General features: G+C 45.6%; 1 protein-coding gene across 1 annotated transcript; it reads right to left on the bottom strand.

Moving 5' to 3' along the window:
- Window positions 1-460: 460 nt before the first annotated feature.
- Window positions 461-18,864, bottom strand: ubald1a (UBA-like domain containing 1a). Its single transcript, XM_069691301.1, has 3 exons — window positions 18,388-18,864; window positions 17,654-17,713; window positions 461-2,962 (listed from the first exon to the last, which is right to left on the bottom strand). The coding sequence occupies exons 1-3, from the start codon at window positions 18,493-18,495 to the stop codon at window positions 2,636-2,638; spliced, it is 495 nt and encodes a 164-aa protein (XP_069547402.1). The 5' UTR covers window positions 18,496-18,864; the 3' UTR covers window positions 461-2,635.
- Window positions 18,865-19,856: the final 992 nt, after the last annotated feature.

Consider the following 19,856-nt stretch of genomic DNA (forward strand, 5'->3'; position numbering starts at 1 on the left):
GACAGCTGGTATTTGTTTGTGTTTACATCTGAGGAGCCGTGGATTGAGGGGAGGTGAAGATAGCGACGGCCGCAGAGCTGAACTCCCTCTCTCTCTCTCTCTCTCTCTCTCTCTCCTCCATTTTGGCTTTCATCTCCCGATGCTCCACGTTGTGCTGCGAAGAGTCAAGAGACGGAGAGACAGACGGAGCAGCAGAGAAAGAGGTTTGTAGGACATGATTGTGGAGTCTGGCTGGGAGACTGCATCAGCTTCACCTGACAAGAGGGGAAGCCAAGTGTGAGATTATGATCCATCCGTCTTCCTCCTGTCATTATTGAACGCAGCGCTCTGCTGTCATGCTTACGCACACGCACACGCACACGCACACGCACACGATCTGGACGGTCCATACAGGCTCCCCGTCATATCAAATCAACCGCCAGCGCCAACACTCACACACACTCCAGTAAACCATCCTGAGTAGGTTGACATACAATATTTATTTAGGTTCACAAAAATGATAAGTTAATTATCAGGTAGTCCACAAATATTGTGGGAATGGTCTCATACAGTCATACAAAGGGGGCGGGGGGGGGTGGGGGGGGGGGGAGAGACATACATGAGAAACCATTAGGGAACAGGCCCACCCAGAAACGCTCTGATTTAACCAAATAAAGTATGAAGCATGGAGAAAAGGATGAACTCGTTAGTTTAGTCTAAATAATAATAATAATAATTTTTTAAAAAGGAAGTTGGTTATTTTTATTTTTTTTTCATTATTACATCCATAATTTTCCTAATTATCTTTGTATCCTTTAGAAACAAAAGACCTTCAGCTATTCAAAATATTTCTTCTTACTCTCTCTTTGCTTTCATTTATGTAAAAATAATCCAAACAGGAAAAAAAAAAAAAGGGCCAGACCCTTCATTTAAAATATTGCCGTATATCAGAGTCCTCCCTGAACAGTCCCTCAGCAGTATCAATGGACCAAGGACAGGTCGAAACTATGCTGTAAAAACCCCTCAGCAGTACAATATCTGAGGGTGTATATATATTTATATACTGTATATCTGAAAGTAGTCTGTAGTGTCCCCAAACAGCCCGCGGTGGGCTTCCTGAAGCCGTCTCACTCCGTTTGTTTTTAAATTATTATTATTATTATTATTATTGTTTCTCAAATCTAAAGACACTTTGTCTGATTTTAGAGCGAGACATCTATTGCATTTCTAATAAACTTTGGGAATGACACCCACCGCCCCCACCCTCACCTTTATGTCCACGCCCCCCCTCCCAAAACATGTTTCGCCCACATGTATGTTTTGCTACAAAAGATGTTACACATTATGAACACGTCATGCAAAGTGGCAATTCTGTCTACAAAGATGGAGTAGTCGTGTTGTTGTTTTTATCTGTAGCCGTTTTAGCTGCATTTGATTCACTCTTTCCAAAAAAAAAAAAAAAAAAAGATCTACCTGAAGTCCCCATCCATTTTCAAAGCCACCTCCCTCAACCTTTCAACAAAAACAGAACAATTAGCATTATAAACAATATTATATTAAACCATGATTTTTCTTGTAATAACCCAAATCTCCAGAAAGAAAAAAAAAAAAAAATACAGAGTGGACAGTTGCAGTCTGAGTTCAGGTTTAAAACTGTGTCAGGAAAAGCCATTGCAGCGAGGATCGGTTAGCGTGAACCAGAGCGGCTGCTGCCTTTAAGAAAAAAAAACAAAAAAACCTTTAAAAACATGTCCTGCGTCGGCGGCGGCAACAGTTGGTTTAAGAAGAATCCCTGATTGGCTGAAAGAAGTCAGGTGACCACCAGGTGAGGTAAGAAAAAGTCCCACCTTTGACGATGGGGATGACAGTATGGAGGTGTTTCCTCTAAACCCTAATGTGTGTGTAGTTGTGTGTGTGTGTGTGTGTGTGTATATATATTCATATATATGTATGTGTGTGTATACATTTTTGATTACAAACTGAACCACCCGCTCACATGCGTCCACACTCACACTCAAGTGCGTGATGATTTGTTGTTTTTTTTTCTTCTTTTTTTTGTTGAGTCAATCTAAAACACTGCATTGCAAGTTCCTCTCTCCTCATGCAGCACAGAAACACAGAACACCAGTGGCTGAAAAACACTGGCAGTAAACAGGAAAAAAATAAAATAAAAAAAGAAACTGAAGTTCGCTGCCTTGAATGTCCTTGAACATCACGTAGAATCCTTGGGCGTGACAAAAAAATGTTTTTCCATTTCTTGTTTTTTTTTTTTTTTAGTTCAATAATATTTTTCATCTAATGCATTTGCTTAGGAAAAAAAAAAAACTAACAAATATTTCAGTTGCTCTCTTATTACTATACGTGTGCGCATCTTTTTATTTTATTTTTGTACTGATGTTTGCATTGGTTTTCTCCTCTTCTTTAAATTGTCCACGTCGAGTTTTTCTTGGTTTGCGTAGATTCTGTCTCTTTCCATATCATCTGGGGTTTTTTTTGTTTTGTTTTTTTGTGGGGGTGGTGGGGAAAGACCCAAACCCCTTTCTACCCACATTCATCACCCCCCCCCCCCGGGGGGGGGAGGGGGCGGGGGAGGAGGAGGAGGAGGAGGAGGGAGGGGGGGACGGGGACGGGGTCTTTTTCAGTCCCGTGCGGCCCTTCATCTCTCCGCCTCCATCGCTACGCTGGCCTTCTGCTCGGCGCCTGCGCGCGGGTTCACTCCCGTAGGCCAGGCGGGGCAGGGCTGCGTGGGGGGCGGCCCCTGAGTCCAGAGTCCCTGCGGAGGCTGCGGCACATTAGGTACGTTTGGTGAGACCCCCCAGCCGCCGACCTGGGGGGGCGGCGGCGAGGTGGCCACGGAGGCGGCCGTGGGACCGCCGCCGCCGCCGCCGCTGTTGAAGCTCTCGGACGCCTTCAGCCGGGAGAACATGGTCAGCGCGTCGGGGAAGTTGGGGGGCGTCGCTGGTGTGTTGGCTGGGGTGCACATCTGAGGACGAGCAGGGGAGGACAAAGATTAAAACAGGGACAGGGAGAAGACTGCCTCACCGAGGTCATGAGCGAGTCACAGTTCTGTCAGAATTTGGTGGCAGATCCTGAAGGAGAAATCCACCCGCACGTCTTTTTTTTTTTTCCCTGTGGTGACTGAGGTGTCAGTATTTTAACGTCGGACTCGGACTACGGAATTTGACTTTTTGAATGATTTTTTAAAATTTATTTATTTATTGTTTTTACATTTTTAAATTTGACGATTTATTCATTTGTAATTGATCGTTTCAATTCTTTTCAAGCCGTAGTTATTTAAAACGGCTCTACTTCCAAATAAAACATGCTTCCAGAGGCCGTCAATTTGCTTGCAGGCAGAGAGTGAAACGCACCATCGGTGGAGAAACTGATATTTCCTCCTCGTGTGTATAATGGGTTTTTGTCTACTGTAAAATGTTGAGGCCATCGAGAGGTTGTTCTTCTTTCATTACGTCCGAGTGACACCAAAACCCCGATGGAGCGAGTTCACCGCGCTCCTATGCGGCCGAAGTGGACAAATCTTGTCGACGCGAGCCGTTTATCGCCGGGGAAAATTGCACGTACCAACGAATAACGTTGTCCTGGACGAGCCATTTTCAACACCGCAGAAAAGGAGGCGCGCTGTTTGTACAGCTGAAGGGACTTCTAGGGGAATACCAGCCACTCTCTGCTTCCTGTAGAGGGTTCTGATGACATAACAGCCCTCCGTTTACTTCCACTTCCCGTTTCATCTATAAATGTGGCATTCAACCTGGTTTAACAGACGAGCACCTTTGTACCAGCGGAGGAGTTTTAGTAGCAACACGAACGCACACAAATGCACCCACGTGCCAAAACCAATGTCGACGCCATGTCGACCACATGTTTGGCTGCTCAGAAATAGCAAGCCTTCCTCATGATGATCATCGTCGTCGTCACTAACACAGCCTCTCAGCACACTGCTCCATGACCTGCTTCCTCCCCTCCTCCGGTGTGTCCCCATCCATTTGTGACCCGGAAAACAACAACAACAACAACCTACTGTATTCCACAGGGACGCAGAGGTGGCGCGTTCAGGCTCGCACTCTAAAAATAAGACCTGGGCTAAGAGGGCAGGCACGACAAAACAACCCTCAATCACAAGGACTCAACACGGGAAGAAAGCACCTCGGCAGCTCCGAGGATTGGGATTATGAGACTGAATATGAACGTGCGCCAGCATTCAATTTAAATCAACGTTATTAATCATTTGTGTGCCGTTTTCATGCGCAAACCTGAAAGTTGTGACTTTATTAAGAACTTGTACTGTTAATTTGCACCACGTTGTACGTATGTATATTGCAGCTGAGCGTCACTGTGGTCGTTGTCTGTTTCTACTGTTGCATATTCATCATTTTCTGGTTTTATCTTTTTATTTTGCACACCGTGGGACTGTGAGAAACAATATTTTGATCTCTCCGTATGTCTTTGGGCATGCGGTGAATTGATAAATCAAGTTGACTTTGACAACATTTTCCCACAAACGTCCTCAAAGACAACTTGAAGTTTTCCCATGAACTGCTTTCTTTTGTGGGTGAAGTTTCGAGACTAGTCACACTCTCCATGAATCAGCTGTGAGGAATAAACAGCTGCAGCCACGCACGGGTATTAGACCAAAAGGAAAGGAAAGGAAAACAACATCCCCCTTGCTGACAAGCAGAACTCAGGCTGACCCGCGGTATCTAATCTACCGTCGCCCAGGATGTGCAGACTGTGACACACAGTCTTCGCACACAAGCAGCCTTCAGAAGAAAAAACAAAACAAAACAACAACACAGCGACAGGAAGACCATTCCTCCCTCGGGGCTGTAATCAAACCACCTCGCCCCCTAAAAGTGCTGCGGCTCGCAGGTTAGTCCCACGAACGCAGACCGGGGCCCGGGGGCCCGGGGGCCGTGGGCCGGGGGCCAGGGACCGGGGGCCGGGGGCCAGGGACCGAGGGCCGAGGGCCGTGGGCCGGGGACTGAGGGCCAGGGGCCGTGGCAAGCCAGAGGTTCCCGGAGAGGCACGCCGTTATGAAAGGTGAGCGTGTCCACTGTGCACTCTGACGGGAAACGCTGGCTCATGTCTCCGAGGCGGCTTCCTGCGGTAAAGAGACACCCTGGAATGCCGAGGTGACCTCTGTGATCCTTCCTGTTCTCGGTGGGCAGCGAGTGGAGGCGCTCGCTGCATTTCTCCAACCTTGGTTTGTGAACTCGGGTTAAAAAAAAAATAAATTAAAAAACCCCCACAATAGATGAGGCCTACTGGCCAGGAATGGAAACATGAGTCCGAAAGTGCTGACACATGACCTTTCAGCTTGTCCTGCAAGACCTTTTGCATCCGAGTTACTCGTCCATAAATACGCACACAGAGAAGCAGGTGTAAATAAACACAATCCACCTGAACTTATTCATTTTTACGCTTTAGAGACGCAGGAGGGGGGGTGGGGGAGGCCGACGCAGGAGGGGGGAGGCCGACGCAGGAGGGGGGAGGCCGACGACAAAACCACAACAAAAGGCCGCGTCCCGTCTGTGCAGGAGACCTTGGGCAGAGTCGGAGTCGCAGACGGTATCGACCCACGGGGACGAGGACCGGGTTCAAAAAAATCCGAGTTCGGATCCGACTTATCGGACACCGTTACGCCGATAAAAGATTCGGTGGAGTCCAGACCCGTCCACAACTATCGCTCCCGTCGCAGAGTGAGCCGACACGCACGCACAAACACCCTAACCCTCCACTCTCTGACAAATAAGCACACAATTACGGGACACATCCTGCTACGTGCCGCTGCTTCCCTTCGTCTGTATTTTCTAAACACGCGTGATGTTTTGAGCGCACGGTATGAGAGCACAAAGGCCGTAGAGACCCGTCTCGGAGGAAACAACTCCAGAGGTGAAAACTCGCACATCCTGCACGGAGATTAAAAGCCTCGCTCCGGTGCGGCGTACTGAGGAAGCAGGTTACTGTGTGTTTTCCCTTTTGCGTGTATTAAGCTGCCCGGCAGCAGATTAACTCCTCGCCGCACTGACGCAGGGAGACGGAAACACCGCAAAGAGCTGCCGAGGCCGGCGTGAACAGACGTGGTCCAAATCCAACCGGTTCCCCAAGGAATGACCAGCATGTGTGACGCAACAAAGGGGTTCATATTTCATTTGAAAGTGGCTCTGCATGCGTGCACATGTATGGGAATACACAAATGTGCTCATTTAAAAAGAGGGTTTACAGTTGAGCGCAGGAGAACTGAGTGGGAATCACACCAGATTTGAATTGGTTAGTTCGTATCTAAGAAAGCCGGCAGGAAATATTCGTCAGCTGTCGATAAATGACTGGATCTTGGTCGAAGAAGTACGAGTGAGTGAGTGAGTAATGCGAGCGGTCTGGTGAGGTAACCTTGCTTTCACATTGAGGTCGCTGTGAAACAATAAATCGTCTACTTGCAGACACCGTCGTTACTTGAGAAGAGTCAGCTAAGTTAACCCAAACAAACTGCTACCTGCTGCCGGCTTTGTGAGCTGGTTAACAAACCAGCCGGATCACCTAGCAACAGAAAAGTTAATACAAAAATCTAAAGGAGGAAAATACCATAAAAAATTTAAAAAAAAAAAAAAAATCTGTTAAGGCATCCAGTGTTTAGGAACATGAGCAGATGTTGAGAGTTAGTGATGTATGAAGGTGAGGACCTTCAAAGTAAGAGCATGTAGCAGCACATACACCAGAGAGAGTTACAAGCGCTGGTTGAAGATACAGACGGAGCGACGGGGGAATTACAGACAGCGAGAGGCAGTTTGTGTTCAAAACACAGCCAACGGAGAGGGTTGCCATGGGGACGGTTGTTATGAGGAAGCAGCACAGATCTCCCGTCGACGGGACGGGGAGCTGAGGCTCTGCAGTCACAGCGGCTCACCGCCCCCCCTCCCCCGTCCACCCTCCCGTCAAGCCCGTTTAATGAGTCCGGCATGAGGAACGCATGGAGGACCGGCGGTGACCGCTCCAAACATGGCTGCTCCGTAAACATTTAACACTCCTCTGTTTATGTGTGTGTTTATGTGCGCGTGTGCGTGTGTCCACAAACGCAGATGAGCTGAAGTTATTTCGAAGACACTCCTCTGAAATATGAAGTGTGTGCGTGTGCCGGGCAGCAGGCGTCCTCTCGTGAAGTCGTGCGGAGGGTCCAGTTACGTCTCGTGTCACCGGCTGACCTCCTCCATGTAACATTTACCTCAGTGCTTCCACCCCACACCTCACACACACACACACACACACACACACACACACACACACACACACACACACACACACACACACACACACACACACACACACACTCTTTCTCAGTCTCTCAGGAGTTCCCCTTTTGCAACGGGTGAAATGCGATCGGCTGGTTTCCATGAATAAAGCTCAAGCAAATAAACAGACTTCCTTATTGGCTGAAAGTGTCACATCCAAGTGATACTCGGCAAGCGACCGTCGTGCAGTTCCAGCTTCTCTTGGCTTCGTCTTCACGCTCTCGTCCAAACATGAACAGCGAAGAGACCGAGACATTTAAACGAGGGGAAAGGACAACTGTTGTGAAATGATCTTGCGGCAACTATTGAGCTGATCGGACAATTTCAGAAACCGTATTTCGATCCAGCTTCTTTTTCTCCGTCGGTCCCGCGGCAGTGAACACGGGTACGAGCCCCTGACGTGCAGCTCCTCCTCCCTCCATCTTTCTCTCGCTTCTTTCTCCGGTCTGTGACTCGTTGCGTTCAGTTCACACATCGCGTGTCGGCTCTCGCGGCGAACAAGAGACGCCCGAGTGTCGCAGTGAAACGTCTCCGTCCTCCGTCCCGGCGTTTTCATTTCATGTTCTTTCAAATGAACTGCTGGAGAGAGGACGGTGGAATTGCCAGAATATGCCTGTCTGTCCACTTGTATAACGTAGTGATGCAGCGATATGTAACATGTTGTTTTGTTCATGTTACTGCTTGCCTACCAACGTTTCAACGTTGAACACACGGTCCTATCTGAAATAATACTTCACCCTCCAACAATACGTCACCGCGTAAGAGACATCATGTCGAACGAGAACTACCACGACAAAATCAACTTCACACACAGATGCTCGCAAACAAATGTGTAGGATGCCTTTAACCTTTTAAAAACTCACCTATTGTTTAGGCTTCTGCTCGAAAATTGCAAAATGAGTATATCTCCGTAACCACAATAAAAAAAATAATAATAAAAAAATATTTGTAATAATAAAGGGAACACGTGAGATTTGTTCAGATGTGTAAATATGAGTATATATGTCCATATTTTAATAATAGTTTAGTCCCTGGCCCCCAATTGGGGGCCTCTAGGGCTTAAAGGTTAATCACAGCTCCAACCTTTTGTTCTAAATGTATTTTACCATCCCGTCCCTTCACTGAGAACAGGTCGTGTTGCAACACAACAGGCCTCACCTTCGGGAGCGTCTCATTCAATGTTGACTGATCTCCCTGCTTCTGTTCCAACAATATTACAGTGAAACAAAAGAAAACACTCAACCTTAATTCAACCGTTTCCACTGAAGTGGCTTAACAGCTCGCGGTGATGAAATAAAACGTGTGGTCGATCAACTCTGAACAAGCGTTGAATAAAGACGTCATACCACATGCGTAGATGAGATGGTGTTGGGTGCTGGATGCCGAGGTTCCACCGGCATCAGGTCTGAACTGGCCTCGCGTTCATTTACGTCACACACGTTCGGAGGGGGTTTGTGTGCTTTGTGAAACATTCACTCCTCCTGTTTTGTTTGTTTGTTTGTTTGTTCGGACGCGTGGGAAAAATGCAAAATTCAAACCCGGCAACACCAACAATGCAAAACTCCGTCCACTCTGAAGAACGCTGCAGCAGCTTGTGAGACCTGCCAAAGCTATCTAAAAAAAAAAAAAAACTTTCCCCAATTGAGCAATGTTTTCGGGTAGATATCTATCTCTGATAAGAAGTACTCATAACTTGAGAACCAAGAATAACAACACGATATGAAAGGTCTCCTCAGTATATAAAATTACTGGCAGAGAGCACAGACGTTGTGTTTAGCTGACGGTGTCGGGTGTTGTGAGTGTCGACGAGCAAATCTGAAACCTCAACAGATGACAGTTTACCAAAACTATGTCCAGCAAACAAACTACTTTGAGAGTCTATATGGGATTCAATTACTGACATTCAAACCCCGATTTACTCGTAGTCTGGCAACGTAAACCCCACAAAACAACAGATGCGACGGGATAAACTTTTCCATTTATGGATCATATGATGGGACATGCTGTCGATTTAGAAATAGATGCAACCAAGAGATAGATTGATGGTAAGAAGGAGGGGACGGAAACAAAGCTGAAACCAAATGGAAAAAGAAGGTAATGAGAGAATAAAGTAGAAAGGGCTGAATAAACCGTTGCTGCATTACCAGCACATGATTATGCTTGTCTGTTAAATATTTAAATAATGAGCGTTCTTATGATGTATGTAGCCTGGCACGGCTTTTTGTTTAAAAGCTGCAGCTGTGGAGGCGGATCCCAAAAATGGACTCCCGAAGTGTTGCATTTCAACTACGCTGGCCATAATGAGTAATCTAGTGATGACGTGACAGAGTAATGAGAAATTATAATGAGCCACTATTTGCTTAAGTGGTAAAAATCAAAGAAATGAAATGAAATGCTATTTCTGCTGCTTCTGATGCTGAAAGGACACTTAGTAAAAAGAGATAAGTAAAGAATAATAATAATAATAATAATAATAATAATAATAATAATAATAAACAAAGCCACTTTGCATGAGTTTGCATCAATGGAAATGCCCTGTAATTGAAAATGAGGCCTTTATAGATCTAAGTGATGTTAACTGCCATTAAAGGCGTAAAGATTAACAACACAAATTCAAAATAAATTCCTTAAATAAACCTGCAGATTCATTGATCCCTGAACATTCGGAATCAACTGTCTTACGAAACAGCTTATTATGTTGACAAATTTGTAATACTTCCACAGAAGCTGCAATAGTTTGAGAGACGCACCACGCTGAGCAGCAAGATTTCCATCTGTGTGATCACCAACATCCTCCCTAAGCCGGGCAGGGAAAACGGACATTTCTTTACACGTGAATTAGAGGTCTGGCAGCGGTTGGAGTCACCACGACTGCATCGACCTAGACCAGACGAGCAACTCGCCGTGCCCGTGTTTTATTATCCCGTCGGACAGCTTACCAACAACGAGGTGGCCGTCTGTATATTTATGGGAGTGGCTGCGTGTCAGAAATGGATGTTTCTCCCCCAGACGAAATAAAAGAAGCGGACAGGTGCTGCTGAACGTTTTTGAAGTGACCGTCCGCCCCCCCCTCCCCCTCCCCCTCCTCACCCGCGACCCCTCACCCAGCGTCAGGCAGCCGAGTCCCAGAGGCTCTGGATGGCTGTGTGTGAGAGTTAATGTTGACACACACACACACACACACACACACACACACACACACACACACACACACACACACACACACACACAGGGCCAAGGCTGGATTGTGCTCAATAGAAACCCAGTTGATCATTAGCTAAGCTGTGCTCTGTTTTTGTGTGTATTATGATAATGTATAATAGACGAAGGAGAATGATAAAGGGAAAAAAAAGAACAAAAAAAGGTAAAAACAGAAAGAAAAGGCAGCACAGACAGACGCTAGGGGAACTGGAGGAGTGGAGGATGAGTGTGTTTGACCAACTTGCAGGGCTCACAACATAATGGCCAGCAGGCTAACAATAGGTGTTCAGTGGCCCACTGGTATCTGGGAAAAGGAGTTTGGCCTGCCGACTGGTAACAGAAACTACTCGGCCGAAGGTCGATCGCGAGAAGGAACAACACACGAATACGCTCAGGTTCAGTCTGCCAAAACATACGTTTCTTAAGGCTGCATATACACATCGATTAGTTTCTCGTTCACCTCACATGCAAAATATTTTGTTTTTCTAATCAGTGTCAGTTTCAGTGTGAACCACTGATCGCCGTCATCTTAGGAGTTTTATCTTATCAAAATGTCTCAGTGTTGCCGTTTCAAAAGGTAAGTTGTGTTATTCATTTGAGACGACAGCATATAGAAGCTCGACAGCAAAGACAAATGTTCAAAAACAAACGCTCAGAGGGGAGAATCAGGATATGGCTCACTTTAAAATCGAAGGGCAAAATCCAAAATCGTCATTGTTAAAAACATGAACAGTATTTTCCAACATCAAACTGCTAAATGAATGTGAGTTTGCGAGGAAATCTTTTAAATCCTGCAGCCCCTCCGGGTGTCACGTTGGTAATCTCCAAAGGAATTTCAGAGCCGACGATCAAACAGGGACAGGCGACGTGTCAAAGGTCATGAACGGGAGTCGGGAAGACTGGAAACGGATGGACGTGGCGGCGCAGAAACGGTACGGCGAAGTAGCGGCAGGACGCGGAGACCGAACTGAGCACGACTGCAGTGCTGCAGCTGACCTGGGAGAACGAGCCGGAGACAAAGTGACGACACTGCTTCTATGCAGCAAACAAGGTTCCCACGTGCTGCTTGTGTTTCCTCAGTCACAAACTCCCGTGTACGTCAATAAGTGGAGACTGTGACTCCAAGAATCAGTGTGAAACCCAACCTGACTCCGACGATCATAAACACATCTGGTCCTCGCAGCCATCCCACATGGATTCCCATTCTCGGAGTCCCTTGAGCCAACGTTCCTGTGTGTGTGTGTGTGTGTGTGTGTGTGTGTGTGTGTGCGTATGCGTGTGTGTGTGTGTGGTTAGGGTTCTGGGAAGCCGTTCTCCTGGAAACATGCAGGGCAACATGCTGGAACATGCTGAGCGCAGGCCAAGCCTCTTCAGATGTGGTTAACTGCTTGGCATGGCTGTATCACACACACACACACACACACACACACACACACACACACACACACACACACACACACACACACACACACACACACACACACACACACACACACACACCCATTAACAACATTAACAGATCCAGGCATGATTGCCTGTGAGACACTTTGCTGCATGTACATGCTATTGTAGTGCACCAACACATGAAGATAAACTGGGTTTCAGCTAAATACTGCACCTAATAAACTTCTGGAAGTAATGTCTCCAGCAGGACAGAGGACACCTTGTTACAATTGTGGCAGAGGCACAAAGCAGCTTTGTGTTAACTCAGTTATTGTATCTTACACTCAAATACCCCTGCCATTAGCCTATTTCACCCTAAGTGCGAGCCAAACGCCCTCCCCCACTTCTTTTCATTGGTTCCTAACTGGCATTCAAGAAACAAGCCAAGTATCCTTTATTAACTTCAGTTATCCTTCCTCGATCTCTCGCAGTGTGATGACAAATGGACAAAGGTGGAGACACGAGAGAGAAGCAGGAGCAGCCAGTCGTCCGTGATGTCACGTTATGATTTATGATGGTAATTATAGCTCTGCTCTTCTGCATGAGCACGCCACACATTGCTCAGTGAGACGAGCTCTTACATGGATGAGAAAACTTCGGATTTCTAAAAAATCCTTTTTCAAGCCACACCCAGACACCAAAACCAAGTGTTTATGGTTACCAAAAACACACACACACACACACACACTGAACCCTCCTCCATTCTCCTGCTGGATGTTCATATTGCCAGGAAACAGCCTTTAAACAACCTCACGCCCACGTTTATCACTGCCCAGCACTATTCTTCTCCACCTCACCGTACCCAGACAGTCAGAGCTGAACATTGCCCTTCGTAAAAATCACGCTTTCATTGACCTCATGCGTGATGCTTGTAACAAATGGCAATTACAGCGCAATTAAAAAAAAATAAAAAAATAAAAAGGTGATCATTCAAACCGTGGAGCTGTTTGTTTGTGACTGTGTTCAAGTTTCGAAGCCAGGATGGGTTGGGTTTAAGAGCAAGCTAAACAGCCAAAGAACCAGAGTTTCTTTGTTTTTACTTTAACACAAAAGCATAGAGGGACGAGAACAGGAGGCATTATGAGAGTGTATATGTGACTCAAGTGGGAAAAGAAAATGGGAAATATTTTTTGAGGGGAAGATCTTGTTTTACCCTAACTTACGAAAGAAAACATATTCCTGAACAACACAGCGCTGACTTTACTGCTGCCACGAGAGCCTCACCAGATTCCCTTTAACAGCCATAACTCTCGACAGAAATTATACACATGTAAAGCAGGCTTTGTGGCTTTAGTCACATGACGGGGTCACATGTTCCCAGACAGCGGTGGAAGTCATCCAGCTGGGCTACTTCCTCGTCTGCGGTCACATGAGGATTCATTCACTTTATTGTGGCTGTATGTGTCCCCACATGGAGAAATATTAATCATGGAAACGCTGATTCTGGTATGAACATGCAGTTAAGCATCAGTTTTTTTTTTCTTTCTACGTTAATAGAGACGCATAATGAACCACTCTGGGACAGGCGGGTTTTAAACAGTCCACCGGATTATTACAAAAACGATTTCCCGCAGCTGCTCACGAGCAGAACAATATATCAGCTTTATAGCGAAACTTTCCAAAGAACTATTTGAAGGAGTTCCTACAAATGACCAATTATTATTTTGTAGAGGCGTGATAATATGCAACTGGGAAAACACTTTTGTGTAATTGGTAATTAACAAAGAATCGGAAATATCTCAAGCTGCACATCTGCAATTCATTAAAAAAAATTCTTTGAAAATAAGTTATGGGGATCTCTAAAATATATACAGTGGTGTGAAAAAGTGTTTGCCCCCTTCCTGATTTTCAATTTCTTTGCATGTTTGTCACACTTAAAGTTTCAGATCATCAAACAAATTTAAATATTAGTCAAAGATAACACAAGTAAACACAAAATGCAGTTTTTAAATGAAGGTTTTTATTATTAAGGGAGAAAAAAAATCCAAACCCACATGGCCCTGTGTGAAAAGGTGTTTGTCCCCTCCTGTTAAAACATAACTTAACTGTGGTTTATCACACCTGAGTTCAATTTCTCTAGCCACACCGAGGCCTGATTACTGCCACACCTGTTCTCAATCCAGAAATCACTTCAATAGGACCTGCCTGACAAAGTGAAGTCGACCAAAAGATCCTCAAAAGATAGACATCATGCCGAGATCCAAAGAAATTCAGGAACAAATGAGAAAGAAAGTAATTGAGATCTATCAGTCTGGAAAAGGTTCTAAAGCCATTTCTAAAGCTTTGGGACTCCAGAGAACCACAGTGAGAGCCATTATCCACAAATGGAGAAAACATGGAACATGATGTTTTGCGTCTGTAAATAGAAAGAACGGAGTTAGTGAGGAAAAGAGGAACGAGGAGTGAGAGCGTAGAAACTGGAGTAAGAGACAGGGTGCTGTGTTTGTAGTTACACTCGGCCCCCTTTTTGCTGTGAAAGGGTCCATTTTGGGTCCGTGTGATCGTCGCATCCTGCAGGAATGTGTTGCGGTAGCGGTGTTTGAATGGGCAGGGTGTGTGTGTGTGTGTGTGTGGGTGGGTGGGTGTGGGTGTAGACAGGGAGGGGTTACACAAAACACAGCAGGTTGGACTATGATTAGGACCTGGGTGTTCATCCTGGAACTTAAGTCATGATCACACTGCAGGCAAAAAGTGGGCCACATCTCATCAGTCTGAAAGGCACAAATGAAACTGAACCTTTTAAATTTGGATTCGGGACAGTACTATATGTGGTCCTAAATCAGATGCAGGTCAGATTTATTTTTTTTGCAATTCAACTCGGGTCTGAACAGTCGTTTCGGAGTTCATTCGACTTTTGCATTCCTCTAAATCTGCATTCGACACAACTCTAAGCCGGCGGATTTTATTCGCTGGATGCAAACACTGGAGACGGCAGCGATGGAGGTAGTCGGGGGATGGACAGTGAGGGCTTAACCTTTTTAAGTATGGAGTGACAGTTCTGTCCAAGCGAAACTTGAGGGGGTTGTTACAGCGTCGGTGAAAAGTAAAGCGCCTTAAAACCAAGTTTGAAGAAGCTTAAGACTCAAACCATCGAAGCGGCCGTGGCTGTTTTTGTTGTTTTGCGCACACGAATCAATTCAAGGTAGAATCTGATTACAGGTCACATTTAAGAAATAATGTGAACAGCCGAACCAAAACAAAAAAGTCAGATCTGAGTAATAACGCTTGCAGCGTAAACGTAGCATGAAACCTTCGATGAGTTCATTCAGGAACACGGCGATAAACAGACGATCTGCTCAACAAGACAAAATCCACATGTGGCTGCATGACTCACTGAAACACGGTGTGTACATAATGTATGCAAAAACAAACAAGAGTCTTAAATGCCTGTCTGGGCAAAAATTGCAGCTCTTTTACATCATGTGCCGAAGCACAGGCACTCCCTCGAGTCCAGGACTGTTGGTAAAAGGAAATTACGTTGACAAGAGATTTAGCTAAATCCTCCAGCATTCACAGCATTACACAAGACTGTACTGGTGAGTGAACCAACCACCTCCCACTATTTAATAAAGGTCATAAACCTCCGACATACAATACACAAAGGATTCATTAGCAAAGCTCGGATAAACAAAATCAGACTTGCCAAAGCTTACTAACCGAATGTTCACCTACTAACTGTTTTGAGATTTAAAAAAAAAAAAAAAAAAAAATGTATTTCTTAAACAACGAGGCTTTTGAACCCTGACTGATTTCTATTCCAGGATGCCAGATTTAGAAAGGAGAGTGATTTGCAAAACCGCACGCAGCATCGTATATTGTTTTTGGGCCTCGAAAACAATAGCAGAAACCAGCTCACTGAACAGTATCCACAAACGCAATGACCTACATGACGTCCTAACACGCCACGCTGCCAAGAATCGCATGTCTACCGGCGATCTGTTGGGGCCATCGGGTTTGGGGATAGGCTTCCAGCCAAAACACCAACCTCAAGGATAAATTCAGTTTGTGCTGCAACACGGAGCACTGATGCAACCGCATTTATAACAGAAATATAGCGTCATGCTGTTCATGTTTAAAACTAAAGAGAGAGAGAGAGAGAGAACGAGAGCGAGCAAAGTGGATTAGATTTGTATACCAACGTACACTGTGGCCTGATAAGCTGCAGGAAGATTGGACACGCTGCCCTACTGTAGTACTGTTGTGACTCACAGAAACACCCACGCTGTGCATGCACACAACAAACGCATGCACAAACAGACACGCACATGCAGACGTATACAAAAAAAAAAAAAAGGGAACGTGAAAATGAATTTGTGATTTTAAAAGATCAGCACATCTATAACAAGAACCCCACAAACACACGTAGGTGCTCTGACTTTCATTATCCAGTCCCTGCAGCAAGCTGAGCCCTATTTGGCAGCAAGAACAACACAGCTCTTGGCAAAGTGTTTACTCTCTAAATTAAAGTGAGACATTTCATGAGCTAAATGGAGGCCTGAGATGCTCTTATTTACTGATCAGATGATAAAGGCCTCCCTTTCATACAAGAACACAGATAAAAAAAAAAAAAAAAAAAAGGATCCAGCTCAGCTCGAGTTGTTTCTATGCAGAGTGGTGATATCGCCCTACTCGGAGGATATAAATGTACACACCCTCACACACACACACAACGCAATAAAACTCAAATCTTCTTTTATCCCAATCCCGTTCCCTTTCCTCTAGAAATAAAAGGCGAAAAATGTGATGCCGTTTGATGTCTGTCTTTGTCGCGCACACAGCGAGTCAAACACACACAAACAGGGAGCGAGCTAAAAGGACGGATCAACAATTTAGTCTCCCCCCCCCAAAAAAAAAAAAAAAAAAATCCCCTCACATCCATGTCAGGCTCTTCCAGCGAGCAGCTGTTGCTGGATGCTGCCATGCATGATGCAGCTGCAAACAAAAGGCTTGTGTGCTGCCAAAGAGGGCTGCTGCTAAAAGCCCAAATACTGCTAGTGTTTCATAACGTTCAACCCCTGTGCATGTGTGCATGGTGTGTGTGTGTGTGTGTGTGTGTGCGCGCAGTGTCTACTACAACACAAACGCCTTGCAGTTTGCTCTGATTCGTCTCCCTCTCCTCTATAATTCCCCTGTGCGTGTTGTGTGTGTGGGGGTAGGAACAACCCTATCAGGGAAAACAGACGAATTACCGGCGGCGAATGCAGCAGCACGAGGGGTATATTTGTGAGAAGCAGCTGTCCTCTTCCTGGAAAGAGACTTTTTTTTTCTTCTCCTCTCTCTTACTCAGAAACTGATGGGCCTTTCCTTCCGTCATGCACCTCAGCTGTTACAATAAATTTTAAAAAATGGAGGCATTTAATTTATCTACAGCTCTCATTCTCCCTGCCTGTTTCTCCCATATTGTCCAGGCACACAGAGGCTCTCTCTCTCTCTCTCTCAGTGTGGCTGCTGCTGCATGCCTGCCTGTGTGTTTATTTCTGGAAGCTCACAACATGGCCGACATGTGCTTTGTTATTGTTAGTACAACATCATCTCCCTCGGCCTGTAAGGGCTGCTCGAGGGCCCCCATCCCACCCAAAACAACACGGCAGCCTTAAAGAAATACTACCTTAAATGTAGGTGTGATATCATTTCATGTTTAGAAAAAAAAACAAAAAAAAACATGAAGAGTATACAAAGTATTATCATCATCATCATCTCCTCCTCGTCCTCCTCCTCGCACTCACCATTTGATGATGATGACCATATGGAATATTTGTTTCTTGAAAGAAGGCACTGAGGGCAGTCTAAAAGGAAACACAAGAAAATGAAAGACATATTTAACGTGATGCTTCATTACACATTGCTGAAGGGACATTTCCGTGTACTGATGCAGCAGACTTTATAAAAAACAACACAACGAGCCCGCCGCGAAGGAAAATAAATAAAGCTTAGTTCCTAATCGGCTCACCGCAGACTAAACAATAATGATTCAAACGACTGCTTCGTAGGCCAGTCGGTACAACACTGTGGTCATCTTTATTGCACAACAGCACTCTGGCCTCGCCTGTACTCTGCTGTCATGTGTCGGATTATAGTATTTAATCTGGAGTGAAGTCTAATTGGATATGGTCGCTGTGCGCTTCGCCCGACCGCGTACTCCCCTCCGCTTTGGATCTACTTCGGCCACAAACACCAAAGATATCTGTGACTTTAAATGCAGCATAAGTTGTAACATGGCGCCCCGGGGGTAGATAGGTAACACCAGAGCTTTGTTTTGTGGTGAATTTCAAATGTTTAAAAAAAAAAAAAAAAAAAGTGCAGCGAGGCGGGCTGGCGAGTCAAAACGAGCAGTTGGTCAGATATAAACATTAGCTGTGTGGCTAACGTTAGCCTGCCGAGTCTAAAACGATGTAAAGCCTTTTTTGTTGTTTTGTTTTGTGTGTGTTTTTCTTTTTTTCTTCTTCTTCTCCTTCTTTACCTCGAACTGCCAATGTGCCGCTTGCAAAAGCTGCTTCGCCTGGTCTGCCGCACAACCCGCCGTCAGGACGAACTGGTTAATCATGACTTGATGTTTGAGTTCATCCATTTTCGACGAAGCCCGTGTCCAAACTCGCGGCGGCTTGGCTCTGAAGCAGACTTTCGACCGTGTTTCCTCTCTCCGTCTGCGTCTCTCTTTCTTTCTTTCTTTCTTCACTCGGGTTGTATTCCGTCTCTCCGCCTCAGTCGTCCACCATTACAGCCGGTTGAGCAAACACAAATATTTACTGTAGGAGCGGTAGTGGAAGGAGCGTGACGTGATTGACGGCGGGACTCGGCCAATCGCGTGAGAGCATCGGTGAGCGCGGTGGGACTTGTTGTGTGTGCTCGCTGAGCGCGAGGGGGGTCTCGGATCGGCGCGTGCTCGGCCGTTAGGCGCGGATTAACTCCCGACGCTGAAACCTGAACGTGAACGAAAACAACAACAACAACAAAAAACAGCCTCACGACAGAAATCGCGTTTTTTTAAAAAATAAAATAAAAATGTGGTATGTTTGCGGCGTTGAAATCGCCGCGAAGGAGGTTGAACTTCCGAAACGGAGGAATCTTGAGAAAGCGTTTGTTTTGGACTACAAATCCCGTGAGCACGCGCTTTGTTTGTAAAGCTCGACCGGAAGGCGAGACTTTTTGTGAATGACGGCCGCTCTCGTCCAATTCCCACGCGCGCTGTGTCACGATGTTGCCAAATATGGTAAACAAACCCGCCGTCGCCAATTACATCGCTCGGAGTTAAATTAGGGACAGCCGGCGGTGAACGCGGCGTCGTGTCTGCTCTGGGCAGCTCTCGCACGGCTACCTCTCCTCTGTGTGTGTCCTGTCTTGTGCCGCAGCTTATCTGCACACATCGGTGAGGACTGCGGCGGTACTGCAACCTTTTGCAACCACACACACACACACACACCTCTCTCCTTTGTTGTAATAACACGGTGAATGTTTTCATTAAAGGCATTGCAGGGCAAATTCCCCTTCCGCATGCCCGAGGACGCTCCAACAGGTTACATATCGGGTAATACTCCAGCTTCTAATAAAGAAAATGCGCCTATTGTGTGTGTGTGTGTGTTGTTGTTTTTTTAAACAACCATATTCGTCTGGATGGTCGTAGGGACGCGCATTAACTACTTTAATGATCCAATAATGATAAACGACTGAAATAAATGAGCGCATAATGATGAGTCTTTAAACAAAATAGGGCTGTTGGATTTACAAGGACGATGCAGACCTTTGGAGGTTGCGGTGTAACACTAAAACAATGAATGAACAATAGAAAACAATAGAGTTACACTTGAGAGGAGATTATGTCGTTTTTGAAAATCCACGATGTTCCCAACATTAAAGTCAAAAACAATAAATCCATCCTACAACTATAAATACTCGTGTTGGTGGATCGGTGTCGGTGAAGGCAGTGTGCTC

This window comes from Brachyistius frenatus, unplaced genomic scaffold (genome assembly GCF_029030835.1).
Source record: "Brachyistius frenatus isolate BFR_SWC_R1_liver_20210118 unplaced genomic scaffold, ASM2903083v1 Contig_11, whole genome shotgun sequence".
NCBI lineage: Eukaryota > Metazoa > Chordata > Actinopteri > Embiotocidae > Brachyistius > Brachyistius frenatus.

What these genes read in the sequence shown, in the direction of transcription:
- ubald1a (XM_069691301.1), bottom strand. Translation starts at nt 18,495, where the DNA reads ATGGATGAACTCAAACATCAAGTCATGATTAACCAGTTCGTCCTGACG. An exon ending in CGGCACATTGGCAGTTCGAG is followed by an intron (nt 17,714 to 18,387) that starts GTAAAGAAGGAG and finishes GTTTCCTTTTAG; the next exon opens with ACTGCCCTCAGTGCCTTCTT. An exon ending in ATGGTCATCATCATCAAATG is followed by an intron (nt 2,963 to 17,653) that starts GTGAGTGCGAGG and finishes GCTCGTCCTCAG; the next exon opens with ATGTGCACCCCAGCCAACAC.